Below are 21,199 nucleotides of genomic sequence, written 5' to 3'. Positions count from 1 at the left end.
TAAGTTCACTTCTGTTATGCGGAACAGTTCATGTAGCCTTAGCTTTTCACAGATTCAAAGCAAATGCACTAAGCAACGCTTTTAAATGTACGAAATTCTAACAGTTTTTTTTTGTATTTATAATTCATGAGAAGTAGTCAGGATATAGGGTCATTCCACGCCAACTGTCCCAGCCGGGGCGCTCGACAAAAATCAATTTCTCTGAAAAAATCTGAGAAAATTACACACACAGATATTATTTCTATAGTAATTTCCCAAAATATTGTGAGCGTCAAAAATTTTTCGGGCACGTTTGCGCCATTTGAACTTCTCCATATGCTGGAAAACAAGGTGCGAAAGAAAAATTCGCTATAAATGGACCGTTTCACGCATTCATTCTAAACTTGCTTTTTTTGTGTTTTTAGAGCATTGAGCTTTTATTCTAAGACAGTTGCTTAGAGCAGCTTTATATTTTTCACTCCTTGGCGCGTAGGTAAAATTGAGTAAATTGCTGCGTTTTCGAGAATTTTTTTACAAAAGACGGTTGTAAACCAAGTACATCAATTATTTTTATAGAACTGTCCATAACACGTACTATTTCCTAACGTTTTTGTTTTGCCTATATGTGGCGCACAGGCTCTAAAATAAAATCCTAAACTTGGAAAAAACGCTACATTGGCCTATGTCAGACTTCTGTAGCACCCTAAGGTGGTCCAAGAAAAAATAAGTGGAAAAGCGCATACGATTAAGAATCATAACACCATCGTGCACAAAAAGTTTAATCGAAGTAGTTTTTGTTTTAGTGAAGAAAAAAATTTTTGAAGTTGAGTCCCACCATTGCATTATATTGCTATGGGGGCAGTGCAAACCGACTGAATTTACTGCATAAAAAAAGAGGTAGTGTATTCGTAGCACATCGTTTTCAGCTCCTTTTGTTAGTACTTTATAATGTATATTACATATCAAGGAGATGATAAACAAAGGTAAAAATATAACAATAACATTGACTTAGATGCCGAAATTCCCCAATAATGAATCGCGTTACTTATTGCATTGTTTACGCACACCGGAGGCGGAGGCGGTGGCGCCGGACAACTACGCCACAAAAATAGGCTGTTGTGATCTCATAACAGCTGTGAAGCAATGCATGCTACCAGACAGCCAAATTCTACTTTAACGAAAACCTGCTGTCTGCAACCATCCAAATAACGATGTGAAAAATAGCTTGGCATATCCCGTCCGTAGTGTCACGGACGACGGACGGAATGCGTGAATACGCGGCGCGTTGTCACATCATGTGCCGTTCGTTGCGGAATACTTTGATGAACACAGTTTGGATCCGCTATAAATGACCACGCTCACGCCTCCTTTCTCCGGTTTACGTGAATTTTGAGACTTAACTTATTTTCATGCCAACTAATTCTCAGAGCCGCATCCAATAAGTAACGCGATTCATTATTGGGGAATTTCGGCATCTAAGCCAATGGTATTGTTATATTTTACCTCTGTTTATCATCTCCTTGATATGTAATATATATTATAAAGTACTAACAAAAGGAACTGAAAACCATGTGCTACGAATACACTGCCTCTTCTTTTTATGCAGTAAATTCAGTCGGTTTGTACTGCCCCCATAGCAAAATAATGCAATGGTGGGACTAAACTTCAAAAATTCTTTTCTTGACTAAAACAAAAACTACTTCGATTAAACTTTCTGTGGACGAAGGTGTTGTGATTCTCAATCGTATGCGCTTTTCCGCTTATTTTTTCTTGGACCGCCTCAGGGTGCTACAGACGTGTGAACATAGGCCAATGAAGCGTTTTTTCCAAGTTCAGGATTTTATTTTAGAGCCTGTGCGCCGCACACAGGCAAAACAAAAGCTTTAGAAGATAGTACGTTTTATGGATAGTTATAAAAAAATAATTGATGTACTTGGTCTACAATCGTCTTTTGTAAAAAAATTCCCGAAAGCGCAGCGACTTACTCAATTTTACCTACGCGCCAAGGAGTGAAAAATATAAAGCTACTCTAAGCAACTGTCCTATAATAAAAGCGCGATGCTCTAAAAACACAAAAAAGCAAGTTTCGAATGAATGCGTGAAACAGTCCATTTATAGCGAAGTTTTCTTTCGTACCTGGTTTTCCACCATATCGAGAAGTTCAAATGGCGCTCACGTGCCCGAAAAATTTTTGCCGCTCAAAATATTTTTGGAGAATACTGTAGAACTAATGTCTATATGTCTGTAATTTTCTCAGATTTTTTCAGAGAAATCGATTTTTGTCGAGCGCCCAGACTGGGACAGTTGGCATGGAATGACCCCATATTCTCTCATGAACACACAATACTCAAATGTTGTTCTATAGAATGACCCCAGTTATTTTTTTGTGCAAGTAAAGAAGCGCCACATACGTTACAAGCACCTGCAGGAAGCGTTTACACACAAACTTATCGGTACAATTTCCGTCATGCTAAGTCAGAAAAGACCATGAAAATCTATTAAAACATGAATAGGCGCTTTTCCTAATCCGCCAGTGCGCTTCCCTCCACTGCATATTCGCCAAACTAAACGCGGAACTTGTGTTCAAGTGGAGACGAGGTCCTAGTTGGACATGCTGGGTTTTGTAAATTATGCGTCTTAATGTCAAAAGAGCTGAGTCTACGTTTTCCACGTCACAGCGGAAGGAAACTGCTTTTGAATACGCTGTTTGCAGTGAGTGACTAGCCGCCATCAGTCGGGCAAACTCCATAGCAGGAGAGCCAGCTTTAAAATTAAGGAAAAGGTCTATTGCTGAGTACATCATCTGCTCCAAAAAGACCTTGCAGCTTACAAAGTATACGCAGGATAATCTGTTTCAGAGGTATGCTTTGAAATAATGCGATACCCATGAAGTGAAGATTTAGCTTGCTGACTGATAAACCAGCCAGTGCTGATCAACTTCACCCATCTAGTATGTATACAAAAAACGTTTCTAGAAATGCATAGAGATATGTGCTGGAATAGTTTATGAACAGGTTCTACATGATAGAAAACTGCGGTAAGTTCAGTATCTCTGTTACGGTAACATGTGAGCATACTGTCCCTTGGATCAAGAATGAACTGCCAGCATTTGCACTTCAAGCTTGTGATTTCACCAGCAGCACCATTGGTTATAGGCAGCCGATGCGGACAGTGCTGCCAGTCACATACGTCACCATGTATATATTCGAGTTCTGAATACTCTTCAGGTTCTCCAATCCAATGACAAGAAGCAGTTGTAGGTGTGAAGCTATTGAAGGAATAAAAAACGGAATCTCTTGCTAGTTTCCATAGACTAAAGCTTCACATAGCAACGCTAGCAGCAGCGACACGGTTCATGTAGTGCAGGCTGATTAACACGATAATATATCAACACATGGTAGATGTATGATCTTGATACTGAATACAGCTCAATGTCATGTTACAGCTAATCTTTAATACCTTAGAGCAGCTGCCACTAGTAGAACTGCCACTTTATTAACTCCATACCTCTTGATGCTTATGGACACCACACCTGACCTAATATATTCCCTCTTCTAGTTCCCATAAAGAAGATATTACCAAGCTCACAACTTGCTGGAGTAGACTGCAGTCTATGGATGATATGTGCTATCCAATTTTTAACATTAAACTAATGAAACTTAGCATAACAGATCACTTATGACAAACAGCTCAAGTATGAGCAGTTCAACTGTTACAAGCACACGTTCCGCAGTATGTGCATCAGGAAATTGATTGCACAAATATGTAGATATAAACTGACACAAATGATGACGGTACAGCCCAGGAAGTAGCTTAGTGATAATGTCCTTATGACATTATAGTTACACCTTAAAAGCAATGCATAAGCGATGATAAAGGATACTATGTTGCATTTTTGCTAGAATGACAAACATGCTAGCCACAAGCCACTGGAGGTAGAGAAGCAAGCACGTCTTTCCCAAAGAAAAGCAGCAACACATCCACATAGCCTCAACAGTTCACGTGAGAGAAGAGCGTGACAAGGAGATGACAACACTGCATGACCTTCCCCAAGGATATTAGTTGAACATGTTTGCATTAAAGCAGAGTGCTGTGCTTGCTGGATAGCACAACGCAGTGAGCAGTCAAAATGTACAACCAGCTACTCTTAAATTTAGTGCGCCACAAAAAGTAAGCCTAGTGAGAAGAAAATAAAATTCTGATCCTCAAAAGCATATTAGCAACTGTTTCGTACTCCAGGTATACTATACTCCCTGAACAATCTCATCAGAAAAAAATAGCATGCCTGCATAGGTTTCAGGCATGCTAGATCACTATAGCACAGGAATCCTGCACTGTGCCAGCAATCTTTGATGTCACGCTGTCATATAGTAATGTGAAATGGGTCAGTATTGCTTCACATTCACATTGTTTTTTCGAAGGCAGAGACTTCACTGGAAACGTTGTGTACTTGGGTTGTTTTCGAGGTGATAAACAGTACACAGCAGCATCAACACATGAAGCCAGCAGGAACAGTTCAAGTCATTATCACTATAAACGCTGTTATTTTTCCAGAGAACCACTTTACATAGAGCTAACTCTCTGTATGCTCCTGTTAAAGAAATAAGCCAGAGCACTTTAGCTTGAAGAAGTGTTCCCTAATACATCGACTTTAGCCATTTCACTACTATGAGAAATTTGAAACCATGGACAAGATGTGTAGGTTTTTTTTTTTTCTAACAGGCATTCATTCTACTATGTCTGCGAAGTGAAGGGTTGCTAACTTAGCTGTGGCTCTAGCCCCATGGCTATCCTGACTAAAATATGCACTGACAAAATATTCCCGAAGATGGTCAGGTCAGCTGAAAGAGAAACAGCGTGTGTCCAAGGCGGCAGGCGTACGGCGGTAATGCCAACGCCCCTGTATACATAATGTTTTTTGCCATTTATATGTGCTGTCATGCAGAAAAGTGCTCTCGAGTGCCCCATACACACAAATATGCAATAAGCACTCTTCTTTGATACGTATTTGCTGTGTGAAAACAACGCGAAAAACACCAAGACAGCCATGCATGGCATCTTTCAGTCAGAAAGAATCTTCAAGCACCTATACAGCCCCAAACACTTTCGCATATGCATATCCTAGCTAATTCACAAGGCAATCAGTACTACTTTACGGAATGTTTCGTTGAGTTTCTTTGGTCCCTATGGTTGCCAAAGTGTTCCAGCTTGCAGTAGCGAGTTTCACAGGTTTACAAAAAGCGGCAAGGTTTAAAACAGTTTTCCACGTAGCTCGCAAATACTGTGAAGAGAGAATTTTGCTAGTGCATACAAGCTATCTGCTCAGTAGGCATCAGCACTGCATTCTTCAAACAGGTGTGATGGGGCTGTACTTTTAAAATAGTGCAAACACAGTGCAAGTTACACGTAAAAGGCTTGGACTTATCTCAGCGCCAATTGCAGCTTTCATATTATGAGAAGCACTGACATTCAGCCTTGTAGTTAACATGCTTAGGATTGTTCAGCCACTAAGATTATGAGGATTTTATCTTGTATTCTTTGAGCTGAAACAGTCCTACGTTCGACTGATCACAAAGGCTTGTCTGTTAGCACCTCCTCTCTATAGACATCTAGCAAATAATGACAGTTAACTTATCTTTATTACTTCATCTGTACTGAGAAACCTGAATGCTAATTAGCTGTTTTGTGCACCAGTAATGAACCATACAATGTGAGGATGCAAAGCTCATTCCAAGTCTTCATCTTAGACTTGAGAGTGCACAATGAAGACACATTCGGTCACTTGTGCTCTAGCTTGGTCTGTATTCCTCTTCTATCACTTTTAGTAGATGCCAATATTTAAAGGAGGTGGGCAGCATGCTCATCACTCCAGTGAGGCACCATGCTGGATGCCACACCGCACCGGACCTCAAGGCATCATCAAGTGTTCGAATAAGAGTACAGGCCAAGATGTTTCGTGTTGGAAGAAAACGGTCAAAGCGGGCACGTGCGGCAGTACTTACAATGCGGGGCTTGAATGGTGGCTGCACCTCACGGTTCTCGATCTTGTCCCAGTCGATGCGGCGGAAGAAGGGGTGTGTCCGCACATCCTCCTCGCCCGATAAGCCACAGCCCAGACGCCGCGCTGGGTTCTTTGTCAGAAACTACATGGAAGAGAGACCGATGCTTTAGGCATGAACAGTTGTATTACAACAGAAACTGGCAAGACCATTCTCATTTGCCCATAAAACGAAGACATTTATTTTAGGTCGTATTGAAGTCATGTATATTGGTTTTGCTATGGCCTTATTTATGCCTTTGCTAATATATTATACTCGTGTATTTATCTCATTAGCCAGTAAAGTGGTTAATAACCAGCATTGTTTCGTTTGGTCCACGGAGTGCATGAATCCAGTGGTCACGTTTTCATACCTCCCAAGCGTGCCTGTTTTCTAAGCGGTATTACAACCTCACTGATACATTTTTGCTTGAAATGCTTTGTTGGCTCTATGTTTAAAAGAAACAGTTACATTTAGTTCAGACAGAAACGTTTTTGAGCATCCAGTATGTTACATACATCCAAAAGCTGCAAGGTACACCACTCATAGAATTACCTCATGGTTGCAGCTATGTTGACTGTTACGATGTTGCCGATCAATAGGCATTTCCTAGAAGGGTCTGTGGGGTTCAGCAGGACAACCATTTCTATGTTCAGAGAATTACTAGTTGTCAGTATCAACAAGTCTCACGAAGCTGAAGGGACAAAGCAAAAAGAGACTGCCCCTGCTCAACAATCATGGACGCTGTTTTGTGGCTTTTGATATGTTGCACTGTTAACTTGCAACAAATTTTAAATACAGAAAGGATGGTACAGATTTGCTACACTCGGGAACTTTAGTTGTTCTCAGACACCTCACCATTTGTCATTTACGGCTTACTAAAGTATGCGGGAGCAAAAGTACTTCTCAACAGTTCATGAACGCTGTGCGTTGACTTATGATATGCTGCATTATTACCTTACAACTCAATTTTAAATACCAAAAGAATGGTACAGTTTGGTTATACTCAAGAGTGCTAGTTGTTTTCAGACACCTTAACAACAGGTTACCAAAGAAGTATTAGGGAGCAAAAGCACCAGTCGTGACATCTGATGATGCAGGTCCTAACTAGAGGCACACAAAAAAGTAAGATTGCAGAAACATACATGCTCTACTTCACTGATTTAAATATTTGGGGTTGACGCAATCGTGAATCTGCTGTAGTTCCATCATTTGCTTTCGACGACAACACTCATGCAGCTGAAATGCATTTCAAGGACATTGTAGTTGCATAAAATGCACCAAGATGCCATCGGCCTTGGTGACTGCAGTCAACAGCTTCTGCAGCACCACATCCACAGACACTATGAATTTTACGAAGAGACGGAAACTTCCTACTGTTATCAAAGTGACCAAAATGCCATGCCATTAAGCATTTTAGCTGTAGCTGTTTGTTACACAAAAGCTGCAAATGCTCTGATGTATTCTATCTGGAGATGTGTGCCATTTATGCCATGACTTGTTTCCAGATCACCTATAATTGATCTTTTTACAGCCCAGACATATGAGCCGAAATAGCTGTTTTTTGTAGATCTTTTAGGACGACGGTTTTATATTTCAATTGTGGTTTTCTTTTTCTTGTAATGTGTCCTATGTATAAACTGCTTATAGCCGTCAACTTAGTTTTAGAAAAACAAACCGGTAAACTTCCAATTTTGTGAGCTTCGAGCGAGCGTTTCAGATGTGTGCAGTTTGCCCGTTTCAGACCGGCATATTTTGTCTTTGTATTTATCATTATTTGTACTTAAAGACCATGGTTTAGCTGAGAGGGCGAAGCAACGTATCTGATAGCAACAAATTGGAATGTTATACCAAGTAAGGCTAGTAGCTAATATTCTTTTATATCGAACACAGCGTAAATCAGCAAAACACTGGCTTAAGGAAAGAGCGGCCGCTGCAGCGAGCGAAACGACCTCCGTGCTATGGCTAGCGGAGCCCTCCCTCAAGCGTGTCCAGATAAGGTTTCAGTCTATAGTTTGCCTCCACCGCTGGGCGAACCTTGAGTTGACACTAGTTGGCATTCGTATTGCCTTTATTGCTCCTTTTGTATATGTCTGCGTGTCTGTTTCAATAACGTCCATAAATACTGTACTGAGCAGCTCGTTCAAGTTGCAGTCGTTCCAAAACAAGGAGGGTCACTGTAATGAGGAACAGTACTGTATTCTAGCAAATCTAGAACTTTGTGCATGATATACAGAACAAAACATAGTTACACAGCTTCTTATTGTGTGTAGCATTGCCAAGTCTACTGAAATTATTAGTCTTCAAAACATTTACTAAGATGCACAAGGAATATATGAAAGAAGTAAAAGTCAATTTCTCATTGTTCCGTGACACTAATAACATCGACTCCCCTACAGCAGTCACAATCTTCAGCTTACCATACATATTACACACATGACTTCATAGACTAACCGCACACCTGAGCTGCAAGTGCAGCAAAAGCAATGTCCAAGCTAGAAAACAACATCAAATTTTTTTAAAGTAACGAAGGTACAACAAAAAAAGCGAAGCTAGGCTAGAAAAAAACCAGGCAAAACGTGAAAAATGAATCCAAACCCCTTTGCAGGCTTCTTTGGCTTCCTTGGAAAGAGCCTTTGGGTAGGAGACATTGTGGTCCGTGATGGAGGCAAACAGTTCCTCCTCGTCCTCGCCATCAAAGGGTGGCTGCCCGACCAGCATCTCGTACAGGAGAACCCCATAAGCCCACCAGTCGACAGATTTCCCATATGGCTGGTACAGGATGATCTGCATGCAAATCCACGAGTGAGGATTGGTGTGATGTTAGCCTCGTTTGAAAGGTACGTGACACACCCTTGAAGCAAGAGTGGCGACAAGGGCATTACAAACGCTGACCTGTCTGCTGGAGATTCATCACTACATAGTGGTAGGAAAGCCACTACCAACCATCTGAAGTGCCCATTGGAATTTCGTCACAATTCCATGAAATATGACCCCCGTCCAAGTGTGGCCTATGCGATGAGGGTGAAGTCATTATGTTTCATGATGCAACTGCAATAAAGAATTTTAATTTCGTGTGGCTGCTTCCAACTACACTCCAACTTTTTTTTTATGTGGGACCAAAATTCCGGACGGGCTCTCGGAGCCCCCTTGCTTTCTGCATTGAGCAACACACTATATGACATGTCAAGACAGCCACTTTTCTGATATCCTTATCTTTCTTGTGTTGCAGTATTTGCCACCATATGATCTAAATTTATGTCTCGAAGAGAATTCATTCATTCGTTTTTTGCTAATGGTTAAATGAAGGGTGGAACTTTGAGATAATTGGCATGTTATGCTTACAGGCGATTGTCACACCTTTAGTCTAAGCAAAAAAAAACATGACAACGTGATAGACAAAGACATGCATCTTTGTCCCCTTGTCCAATCGTCTTTTGGATGTAGCACTATAAAACTCATTAGTTAAGAAGAGGTTGGTACGGGTGACTGCACACTTCCACATATGGATATAGCGTGGCCACACACCTCGGGGGCGATGTAGTCAGGCGTGCCACAGAAGGTCTTGGTGGTCTTGTCTCCCTGGATGCCCTCCTTGCACATGCCAAAGTCGGCAATCTTGATGTGCCCGTCCTGGTCCAGCAGGACATTGTCTAGCTTCAGGTCGCGATACACAATGGAGCGCGCGTGGAGGAAGAAAAGTCCAACGGCAATCTCGGCCGCATAGAAGACGGCCACGGGTTCCTTGAACTTGCCGCACTGTTGAATCTGGAACATGAGGTCACCACCGTTGACGTACTCCATGACGAAGTACAGGCGCTCCATCGTCTGGAAGCACGAGTGCAGCTGCACGAGGAAAGGGGGCTTGGCCGCCAGCGCCAACACCCGCTTTTCCACCATGGCGCACTCGACGTCGTCGTCCTGGATGATTACGTCCTTCTTGAGAACCTTCACGGCGTACAGCTCGTCAGTGCCACGCCGCTCGGCTAGGAGGACTTTGCCAAAGCTGCCCTTGCCTAAAACGAGCAGGAAGTTGAAATCGGATGCCCGGATCACATCCTGCGTGGGAAAAAAAGCTCGGTTCAGGAGATGTAATCTCGGCCTATCAATAACAGTGGTATCGAATATTTAGCACATGCCATGCTGCCGCGCGCAAACACAACCAAACATTATTGTTACGAATTCGCTTCACACACCAAAATTGCTACATGCATACAAAGCATTACAAAAATATTTTAGACGTCATTCATTACAGTCAATCCGACCAGTTTATAAGCATACATACGACACACGCTAACACAATGTGTAGGGTGCTTGGATGCCAGTATGAAGGACCGCTGGCACCGAAACACCCTACACAATGTGAATCCTTACGCACCATCGTGTGGCAGGAAACGCTACGAAGACTACATTGGCATAGACTATTTTCGACTAGATAGCAGCACTATCGCACATATCCAAGTTGGGCTGGTTGACTGCGTGCCGGAGGTCACGGCCATGGTCATGGTCAAGTGGACGCCACGCCAGCCCCGATCCGCTTCACGCTGGCTCCCACCTCTCACTCCTGTTTCTCTTTTACAAAGTTTCCTTCCTCGTCCATCATAGAAACACTACAGTAGTATGACATCTAATATTATCACCTGTTTGCCCATGTTGTGTGGGATGAGGTCTGATGAAGCCTGTGGTGTCGGCCGCGGCCTCGATGGATGATGCGTGGTTCCCGGTGCAAGCGCCGGGTTCTCGGGCGGCACGGGCACGTTGTAGAACTCGCCTTCCTCTGCCGTCAAAAGCTTGAACCAGCCCTCGGCCGGAGACTTGAGAATCTCCGAGATGCCAAACGAGAGGGAGCCCATAAAGTCGTTGCGAGACGTTCGGTCCCAGTCCCAAAGCTCGATCAGTAGTCGCCGGTCTTTGTCGACGGGTTTCAGGTCGCTGCGGTCGCGGAAAAGTGAAAATTGTACACTTCTGCCATCAAATAGGAGGAAAACAATTATACGAAACTAGAAACTATCCATAGTGCATTGCAAGCAAACAAACACATTCACAACAAGGGCACCTCCCACCAGAGTACACTGGCGAATAAAACGCTCGTAAGGGCCGGAAACGCGGTCACACCACACCATTCTTAGAATGTCTCTCGTTGACAGTTGGGACTTTCAGCAGTGTTAGATTACCGAACAGGCTGAGCACTGCGCATGCGCGAACATTACCGTACAGAAGCTCTTTCCGTAGGTAGACCGGGTGTATCCATACGCAGTAAGCTGTGCGCCCTACGAAAGGTGCCTCGTACTGACTTGTAAAAATTTCATTGATCCTATTGTGGGAAGTAAACTGGAATCGCATATTGAAACGGGTTTAGACGACAATCGCAGTCATAAGCGTTATTTACTTTACCAAGCGGTTATACAGGTGCGATAATTTCTGTCCTTTCCATTTTATATAACAGTTGTTATTAGAAGAAAAGTCGAGTTCAAAATTTATCTTCGCAACTTCCTGCTGCCACGCTAATTTCAGACCGGTATTTAATGCCGGTCTGTAGGTGCTAAAGTGACATAATCGGTTCGGAAGTATTTATATACTTGCGGAGTACTAGATGTACTGATGAGATCAGAGAACACTCAAGCACTCAACGGTTTCAGGTTATGCGGACCGTGTTGACTGAAAACCTATAATAGAGACCTTCCTTCGTGCTGCCCTGAATGCCGCCAAAACATACTATATCAAACTCGGGTAAATCGAATTCTTTATTAAAATTATTTTGAAACATGACGATGCTTTGACGTCCATTCATGGCGAGATCTGGTGGCTAACGAAGAAAAAGGGTGGGAACACTTTATACGTAGAACATAAAACAGAGTGAAAGGCCCGAAGAAGTACGGTTTCCCTCACAATAAGCTGATTTTTCATGCGGAAGGAGACTTTCTAGCATGCATTTGAGAGTGCGAGCGGTGTGATTACGAGGGCGCCGAGCAGAGCGAGTAGAAACTACCGTTTGCCATTGCATGCTCACCCCCATGATTCCTCGTCGCTTCGACTGTCGGCTCGTCATGCGCGATCGCAGTTCCCTTCTGCGCTATTATCCGCTCCTTTTGTTGCCGCGAAAGCATGGTTGCCGTGAAAGAGAAGAAGTTGCTGTTCCCCGCAAGAATGGCAATAATCAAGACAGTTGAACGTAGCGAAGAGAAGTCAGACTTAGGCAATGCCTACAGCATACCTGGATGAGCGCTTAAAACGATATTGAAGAAAAAAGGCAGACATTTGGGCCATGGCGGATATGAGGCTTTTCGCCGCTCCAAGAGCACGCAGTGCAGCGTATGAAGTTCTTGATGCGCTGTTTACATCGTCTTCCGTAAAACACGCCCCTGCACATAACCTCACCCTAAACTACAAACAGCGGGAAAATAAAAAGTACAAAAAAAATAATGATTCCCCGTGTATTGCCGTGAAACCGCCTTCTTCGCATTATATTGACGTAATGCCGTGAAGCACCTTGCGCACCAAATTTCGCATCGAAGGTACGGAAAATTCTTGAAAAGTTTCATATAGAATTGAACGATACGCCGAAAGAACGTCCCCCCCCCCCCTCTACCCCCTTTTTTTAGTGGCGAGTTGGATGTATGCGGGTTTCACTGTATAGACACACAATGACGACGACAAACGCTAGCAATTAACCGCCTTTCAAGATGGACGAATCAAAGATTTTGCTCACAAGGTGAGTGTCTCGTTCCACTCGGGGTTGAGGCAGGCCTTGATGGTCTTGGTCTTCCGCTTGGCCGAATCGCCCATGTCAGGGATCAATTTGAGCTTCACGTAGGGATCGGACAGGCCATTGGGGTCCATCGGAATCAGGTTGCGTGCCTGCCGTACTGCACAAAGCGAAGGGCTTTGACTACTCGGACACAGTGCGATACAAAGGGTCCTGCAAAGTTGCAAGGTTTAGCTACTTGGCGCAACAGGTGGCATGAGCTAAGGTTTGTTGGCAACAAAACTGAGAAAATGTACTCCCCCTTCTTGCCCCGGACACGCAAAGTATGGCCGCAAATGCCACAGTGCAAAACAAACCGGGTGCGAAGGGAAACGGTTAGAGCAATAGGGAAATGCAGGAGCTTTCTCTTTCATCAAGGCCAGACAGTCGCATACATGCGCAGTCGCGAAACGAAAGAGGCGTGATTGGTCGACGGCGCGTTTCTTTGTTAGGCACAGCCAATGAAACCACCAGACAATAAAGTCAAGGAAAGCATGGGGGACATTATGTGTAACTTGTCTTGTAACTGCAGTATAGCAATTATGGCATCAATGAAAAAGAATTGAAGTGTATAATAAATCAAACTGCTGCGGGTAGGGACCAAACCCACACCCTTTGGCAAGTTGATGTTTCATCCACTTAAATTGATTTCCATTTATGTCATAATTACTGTACTACAGTTACAAGCTACAGATAATTTCCCCTATATTTTGGCAGGAAAGGCGCGCACACGAACACGGACACTAGAAGAACGACGCGAACAACACAGGCGCTGTGTTGCGTCTTCCTCCTAGTGTCCTTGTTCGTGAGCGCGCCATTCCTGCCAAAGTGAACAAGTACCAACTAGCCCAATTGGCCGTGCTACTGTCCGCTATACCTTCCTTAACTTTACTGCCTTTCATTAGGTTCTTTGAGCCTCATTCACGCTGGGCCAGACGTAACTGATGCGAGGAAAGGAAGACGAAACTGCCTTGAAAGCGTATTACTGAACGAAAACAATATCAGGTAGTGGAAGCAATGTTCACTGCATGAGAAAAGAGATCGAATCACAGCATGGCCATAAGTTATGCTGTAGTAGGCACCTCTGTGTTCATTTTAAGCATCTGCGGCACTCATATGTACCGACGCTTCGGCACTATAGCATTCCGGTAACAGTAGTTTTGCTACTTAAAACTAACCAAGCTGTGCAAGGACACATGTACCAAAGCGAGTGTCACTTTTGCCAAGACTACATGGTGGTGCAATAAACATATGAAATATATGCGCCGTAGCTTTACTGCCATGGCTAGAAAACGATTTTGAGTATACCCGTGACACGTGCGGAATTCTAGATGCCAATTGGAAGGCCAAACGCAATGTACGTATCAAAAAATTAAGAGTTATATTGTCCAAAAACAACATTCCCAGGATATGAGGACATGCGTACGTGGCGCCACCTCTTGGCGGCACCAACGGTGTCCTGCCGTAACTGAATGAGAATTAGGGGAAAAAATCATACCTGACGAAAAAAGCCAGTTACCAAAAAAAGTTTCCCGATGCTATACAGAAGGTACCCAGTGCAATATTTTGGTAAAGTAGCATCATCACACTACAAAGCGTGTGGCTTCCCAGGACAGTTGAACATCGCCCATTAGAAACACATGGGCTCACACTGTAAGGTATTAAACGCCCAGAGAAACCACGCAATTTGTAGTGCGACACTCCAATTTTACCAGAATGTTCCAGTGGGTTTCTGTTGTATACAGCCAGGAGTCGTTTTCAGTAACTAGCATTTTTGATGAGATACAATTTTTTTCGCCTATTTCGCCTTCAGTTACGGTCGGGCACCGCTCCAACCGGCGAGAGAGGGTGCTACGTGGACATGTCCCGGAATTCTGGTACTATGCGTTATGAAGACGACGCATCCTATAGTACTGTGCTGGGGAGTAATTTTGACAACTTAGAATTGGTTAACCTGCAGTTACAACTAAGTACAAGAGTGTTATTGCACTTCGCCTTCACTTCAATACAGCAGCCATGGCCGGGAACCTAACCTGCGTCGTCTAAGAGGGCATCAATATAGACATCAAGCTCCTGCGGCGGATATACAAGAGGGGGATCGAAAAATGGACAACACGGGCACAAGAACGATTTAATAGTGCAACAAAAACGCCAAGCGAAGTTTTACAGTGGCAAAAGACAAGAAAGAGACAAAACAAATCTGCAAATGCACAAGAGATTACGCGCCAACCAGTCAGTCATCGACACATGTTCAAACTCGCTAGAGGGAATTGTCTATCCAGTGATATTCATTCTATCATGTGTAAAGTCAGCGCCAAAAATTTAAGGACCACGAGAGACAAGCAAAGGCTCAGTGTTTCTGCTGCTTCGGCAGGCAGACTTGAGTTTAGATTTCCAGCCAGTTCTAAAACGCGCTATCAGCATGTGCCGTGTAGGTAGACCGAATACAGTCAAAATTGCCGAAAATTTTGAAGTTTTCTCAGAACTAGCGGTTTGTAATGTTTTCACGTCGACGGTACACGTTTGCACATTTGCTTTGCTTTCCGCAGCATGAATGTGTACCTACTTTTTGAACAGTTTTCTAAACATCGGCATTGCAGAAGAACACGAGCAAGGCTTCGGACCCAAAGCTGGTTAACGTCTTTGCGGTACACATAGACGATAAATGTAATGGGGCCTCATTTTCAGCCAGTTTCGAAACTGAGAAAGGTAAATTGACAACCACCCGTTTGCAGCCCGAAGGCACAAGGAAATCCATATGGATGCCTGAGTAAGAAAGCTTCTTAGTTGCCTAAAAATTCGTCCTGGTCCGGAATCGAACCCGGAACAAACGCCATTCCTGGGCGGTAGCTCTACCACACTGATTCCGGGTTGGATCCGCGGACCAGGACGAATTTTTTGGCAATGAAAGCTTTCTGAGAAATCCTTATAGATTTCCTTGTGGCTTCTTCCTACAAATGGGTGGCTGTCAATTTTCTTTTCCTAATTCTTCCGTCACCTTGCAGGATACCGCAGAACTGATTTGCGATGCTTCCAAGCTGGTGACGCGTAAGAAACGTGCCACGCACCTTCACAGGTAAGCCGCGTAGGGGTTGCCGAAACCTTGAGGTGGATGCGCCCTCGCCGTTCGGTGTGGTCGCAGCCACAAAGGTTCGGCACACTCTCTTGGCACCGTTTGTGCACATTCATGTCGCACGCTGCGTGGAAGAGAATACAGGTTGTATATTCAGCGTATTTCCATACGCACCATCTCTTTGCAACCAAGAAAGTGCAAGTGAAGCACGAGCCGTAATATAAGGCCCGACAGAAAACATCAAAGCGTTTGATAGACGAGTAGTATTTGTCAGGACATCCACTTTTATTGATATTTATTTGAAGAAACCCCCAAAGTCCCTCACTTGGAGGTTATTACATAGGGGGGTGAAGGAAACATGACAATACATGTTTGTCATGTGTACATATTTGTGTACATGTTTGTGTTTGTGTGCATACATGTTTGTGCACATGTTTGTGTTTGTGTACATACATGTTTGTGTACATGTTTGTGTTTGTGTACATGGATAGTTAACAGGCATCAAAAGAGGCAGAACAACGGTACTGAATGAAGTATTAAAAACAAGAAAAATACGCGCCATATGTTAATTTTGCTTCATTTGAGGAGCTGGAAGAAGTGGTGCGAGAGGATGGAATAAGACACAATATTGCCTTTTTTTTTTCAGAATTTAAGACCTTCCCAGTGCCAATGTTATTGTGAGTTGTGACGAAAAATGGCCGAATATTTTTTTGTTGTTGTTGTTGTTGTGAGCCTTTTTTGCTAACGTTTTGACACCGCGGGGCTCCGGAACTCCCTACTGGTTCCACCGCTTAGTGCCACGTGTGCCGCCGTCAAGTACATCATGCCAAAGCACAGATGTGAAGCCAGCTCGTCCGTGGCAGTGGGGGAAAAAGTAAAATACAGCCTAGGAGCTGAGACTGTCATTGACTGTTTTTACTAGATACTCGTACTAGATAATCCATTGAACGCCCATGCCACTGGAGAGAATTTCTACTAATACCACTAAATCGACAAATTGCTACTTATATGTTAAGTTCAGCGTCGCAAAGCAACAACGAGGCAATAGCCAATTAAGGCTAGAGGATAAACGAAGCCACACAAATTTCCTGAACAAACATTTAGAACAAACATTTACCGAAACTATGTTGACGGTAGCATATTCCTGCAGAGACTTAGCCACTACATTGGTAATCACGAGTACAGCGATTATCGTGGTTGGAGCAAACAAACAGTGAAAGGCTCAGAATCACACACATTCGCTACAGCGAGTGCAGCTATTTCCATGTGTCACACCTCATTATTCACTGCCCAGGCAACTCACCTTTGCATTTGTAGCCCTGATGGATGAGACCGTACAAGAGCGAGCCGCAGTGGTCGCAGAAGGTTGGACTTGTGTACGTCTGCAGCACGAACTGGTGCTTGGTACGTGCATCCTGAAAGACACATGCCAAATATATGACCCTGCTTTTTGATATTGTATGCCACGGCTTCTGAAGTTATCGACAATTCTCCTTGAAATTGTATCCATTAATGCGCATTGCAAGATGGTGTCGCGTGGGCATTGCGCTGCTACGATGGGAATTCCTCAAGGAGAGGTTTGCTTCAACTGCACAACACCCCCCCCCCCCCTGTATACTAATTCATTTAGTTAAGAGGCTGTGTTAAATGATCCAAAAGACCGACCATTCTACATTTACTGGCGTTTGTAGTAGTATCTTGCGAAAAAGAAAGGACGTGATTACCTTCAATGTATCAGAACCTCGGTTCTTAAAACGCAGGGCACATGACAGCATGCGCATGTTTCTAGTACCTGCAGGAATATGATATTGGCAGGCTGCAACTTCAGTTGCATTTACGTCCCGCTAACGGGCCCTGTGAGTATTTAATGCCCAAAATTCATATGCTTACGCTTAAACATCAAGACATGGCCCACGCATCTCCCTGTAACAACGTATAAGCCATAAATGCAAGGCTGATGATTAAAAATTTTGCCGTAAATGCTAAACCTCTGCAATACCATTTTAGCTGTCTCGCTACTTAGCAAGCAAGACTGGAAGTATCAATGGTGTAAAACACTGTTTACAAGTAACATACACACGAACCTCGACTAAATGAAATTTCTTTAGAACTGAGATATGACAAGCCGCATATGTGGGTTGCAGAGTGCCGGTGGTGTCTGACATACTTTGTTCCCCATACATATTAGTCCTTACATAGTTATATTGTAAGCGGCTCTTACGCGCCTCGTTGCCTTCGCCTGTATATAACATCATCTCAGTTCTTGAGGAATGCTCTTTGGGACCCAGTTGAATAAACACCTCTCTTGTGCCAGCATCTCCTACTGACATATTGAGTGGTGGAGGTGTGGGGTGATGCGCCTCATCATTTCCGATATTCCAAATATAAAATGCCTCCACCGTTTTCCTATCGTGAGCCCCTTCGCTTCAGCATATAAATCTAACGTCCCTAAACTGTTGTTCCCACTCGCAGCTATTAAGCACATGTCCTTGAGAAAGCATTCCGTAGTATTGCACATGGTGACTCATTCTGCCGCGTTAAGCAGCCACTAGTTCGTTTAGCACATGTCCGTTTTATATACGAAGGACTCATGCATTAAACACGTTTCACATAGTCCTTGCACCTGTCCCAGTAAGCCCATTATACGCTTGTGCACAGTGCCTCCCTACCAATCTTACAAGGATACCGAGGTCACAGGTCATCCAAATAGTCTCGATAAGCGCACTCACGTCCGAGTCGACGCCTTTGTCTTTGCCTGGACACTTGAAGGTGACGAACTCGTGGCATCGCTTGTGCACGACAAAGCTGCATACTGCGAAAATAAAAACAATACGGCCGGAGAACATGAAGCAGTCATTTAATCTGCAGTTTTTTCTGCAATAGATGTTTCCCAGATGACACCTAGATTTGTAAATGGCAATAACAACGCGAAAGGAGAGCAAGCACAAGCGAAGGAAACACTGGACACTTGTGCTTCGTTTCCTTTTGCGCTGTTTTTCCATTTAAAAATGTGTGACCAACTCGACCAACGAACCACACTTCTACACCCAGATACTACGCACTGCTGACGGGGCGCTCATGGCTGCCAGCATAAAAAAATCACAGCATATCCACGGAGTGAATGATGATGAGTGGGCGAAGCTGCCGAGATTCATCGGTAAACCGTGAAACTTCCGTGAATTCTGCCCAGTACATGATCACCGACGCGAGATCGGGCGCGTTTATACTAAAGGTTCGATGAGAGTTATGACGACTTGCAGCTCACTTTAATTTTACATGTACGCTGTGAATTTTCATTGTTTAATCACGCACAGGAGAAATCGCACACACGCACTACCTTGGAGGTCAAAATGCAGTGCCTATATATACGGGGTGGTCAGTGAACGGTTGTGCAGCGCGAGCGGTCGGTTTTTTCAATCAAGACGCTGCCGCGACGCTGCCTCGCGACGCTGCCTGCGTCGGCGCCGCTGCGCCGCGAGGCAAGATGGGGGGGGAGGGACCGTAGGAGAGGAGAGGGCGATACATATCACGTACTGTCGCAGCGCATTGTCTTTAGGGAGCCTTCATGTGTGCACGCCCCCTCCGTTTTTAAGACTGGTTACACACTACGACGGGACGAACGGGTGCCGCTAAAGGAGCTTCGCCCCTAAAAATAACAGAAGAGAGTGTGCAGTACTGTAAAGACGTCCTGACACCAATATATGGGAAGGCGGTAGCTAGCAAACTCTGGAACGCCCTTGAAGATACAATGCTTTTTACCTATCAAGGCAACAATAAGCTTAAAGCGCACACCGGAAGGTAAATAAGTTATTGTTGGTATTACCGTATATACTTTGGTACAGGGCCACACCAGAGTTTTGAAGAAGTAGTTTTGAAAACCAAACGTTTCGATCTAAATGTTTCCTGACAACGAGTATACGACCGTGCTATAATGCTCCACGGAAGCCCATCGCTACGAATGCGAATGCACTATTTCTCATAGCTGCCTTATTCATTCGTTTATTCATCTTGGCCCTCATTTCCACCGCCCCTAAAGATTGATTTACAAGCACATTCACCGACCATATCTTCAGCACCATGCATGACGTTAAAAATTCTTGTTACTTTCAAACTCTTCAATATCTTTCTGACGACACCTCAGGCCATGCACCAAAGACCCACATACAAAGGAGCGGCAGCGATGCCGTCTCTCCAGTAGGGGCCATTTCATTGGAAATCTGTCTTTCAGATTTTGGGGTGGCAAGGTTCGGGTGCAGCCCATACACTTGTGCATACGGTGATAACAACCCACATCTACGCTATTTATAGCAGTCAATGGAAAAACATTTTCACCGTACAAAACAGCTACCATCGAATTAGGGACAAAGCCGAGGAGCTGCTTCACCAGTAACTGACAAAAACAGCATAACTTTTACAGAGAAGACAATACGTCCAGTGATAAAGAGCGTAGGCTTTATTGGGTCCAAGCCATGCGTAATTCGTGCAGGTATGTATAATAGATAAGCAATACTGCAGTTCAAAAACACTTTCGTACTGTGGCCATACATAATGCATCTTGTTTTGTATCAAAGGCGTGCCCAACTATGAATGTATGTAATAAAAACAGGCATTCGTTAATCCTGTTCGTCCTTGGTGGCAGCGAGTTTACGTGTAACCACGAACGCTGCTGTTGTAGTAAATACAGATACATAAGCAAAGAGAATCTGTGTCTAGAATATTTAATGTGTATACAGATGCTTCTTGAATATGCATCAAATGTCATTTCACATAATGTTTAAGCTCCCAGGCATATTATGTATGAAAAAAAAGAGTATTATGTTCCTGGTGGGGAAAAATGAACTCTTCGTTTGGATGACATAATCATAATTAAGTTTCTGATTACTATGTAATTTTCACCCAAAAAGGTACATTTCTGGTGCACTAAAGAATTTCTTCAACGGCGTCTCAAGTGCCGACTTTTCAAATAACCTAGAAATATGTGGCGTCTTCACAATGTCGCAGTCTAAATTTATTTTGAGCGAAAAAAAAAAGACGTTTCTGTTTGGACTTTTAAAAAATGCTGGGATACTCAAACGTGCGCCGCTGTTGTAACTGTATAATCCAGAAGGTTTCGCAAAGCTCACGCAAAGTTTTAACACCATTAGAGTAGACATTCGCACTTAAAAAAACAAGAATATAGATTGCGCATCAGATTTGCCAAAATGCTGTGTAATTTTGACGCAGGACAACTTAAACACTCCTTTCGCACTGCACCTTATGTCATCGTGGTCAGAATAACCTATGTTCCCAAGTTAAACATGAAATCTATATTCTTAACTTGATTATATGTCACACTGTCGCTCTTTTATTTTTTCAACGTCCTGA

At 43.6% G+C, this 21,199-nt stretch overlaps 1 protein-coding gene across 2 annotated transcripts in view; it reads right to left on the bottom strand.

Moving 5' to 3' along the window:
• The window catches only part of LOC119399534 (protein kinase C, brain isozyme), a 204,679-nt gene that overhangs the window by 48,874 nt on the left and 134,606 nt on the right, over positions 1-21,199 (bottom strand). For both annotated transcript variants that reach the window (XM_037666343.2, XM_037666342.2), the window contains exons 3-10: positions 18,565-18,647; positions 17,139-17,250; positions 15,831-15,959; positions 12,727-12,883; positions 10,658-10,949; positions 9,546-10,076; positions 8,616-8,804; positions 5,982-6,122 (exon numbers count right to left, since the gene is read on the bottom strand). In XM_037666343.2, coding sequence (XP_037522271.1) covers positions 5,982-6,122; positions 8,616-8,804; positions 9,546-10,076; positions 10,658-10,949; positions 12,727-12,883; positions 15,831-15,959; positions 17,139-17,250; positions 18,565-18,647 — 1,634 coding nt within the window. The remainder of the gene's footprint in view (positions 1-5,981; positions 6,123-8,615; positions 8,805-9,545; positions 10,077-10,657; positions 10,950-12,726; positions 12,884-15,830; positions 15,960-17,138; positions 17,251-18,564; positions 18,648-21,199) is intronic.

The sequence above is a fragment of the Rhipicephalus sanguineus genome, chromosome 7 (genome assembly GCF_013339695.2).
Source record: "Rhipicephalus sanguineus isolate Rsan-2018 chromosome 7, BIME_Rsan_1.4, whole genome shotgun sequence".
Lineage (NCBI taxonomy): Eukaryota > Metazoa > Arthropoda > Arachnida > Ixodida > Ixodidae > Rhipicephalus > Rhipicephalus sanguineus.
This window is presented reverse-complemented; position numbering and strand designations above follow the sequence as displayed.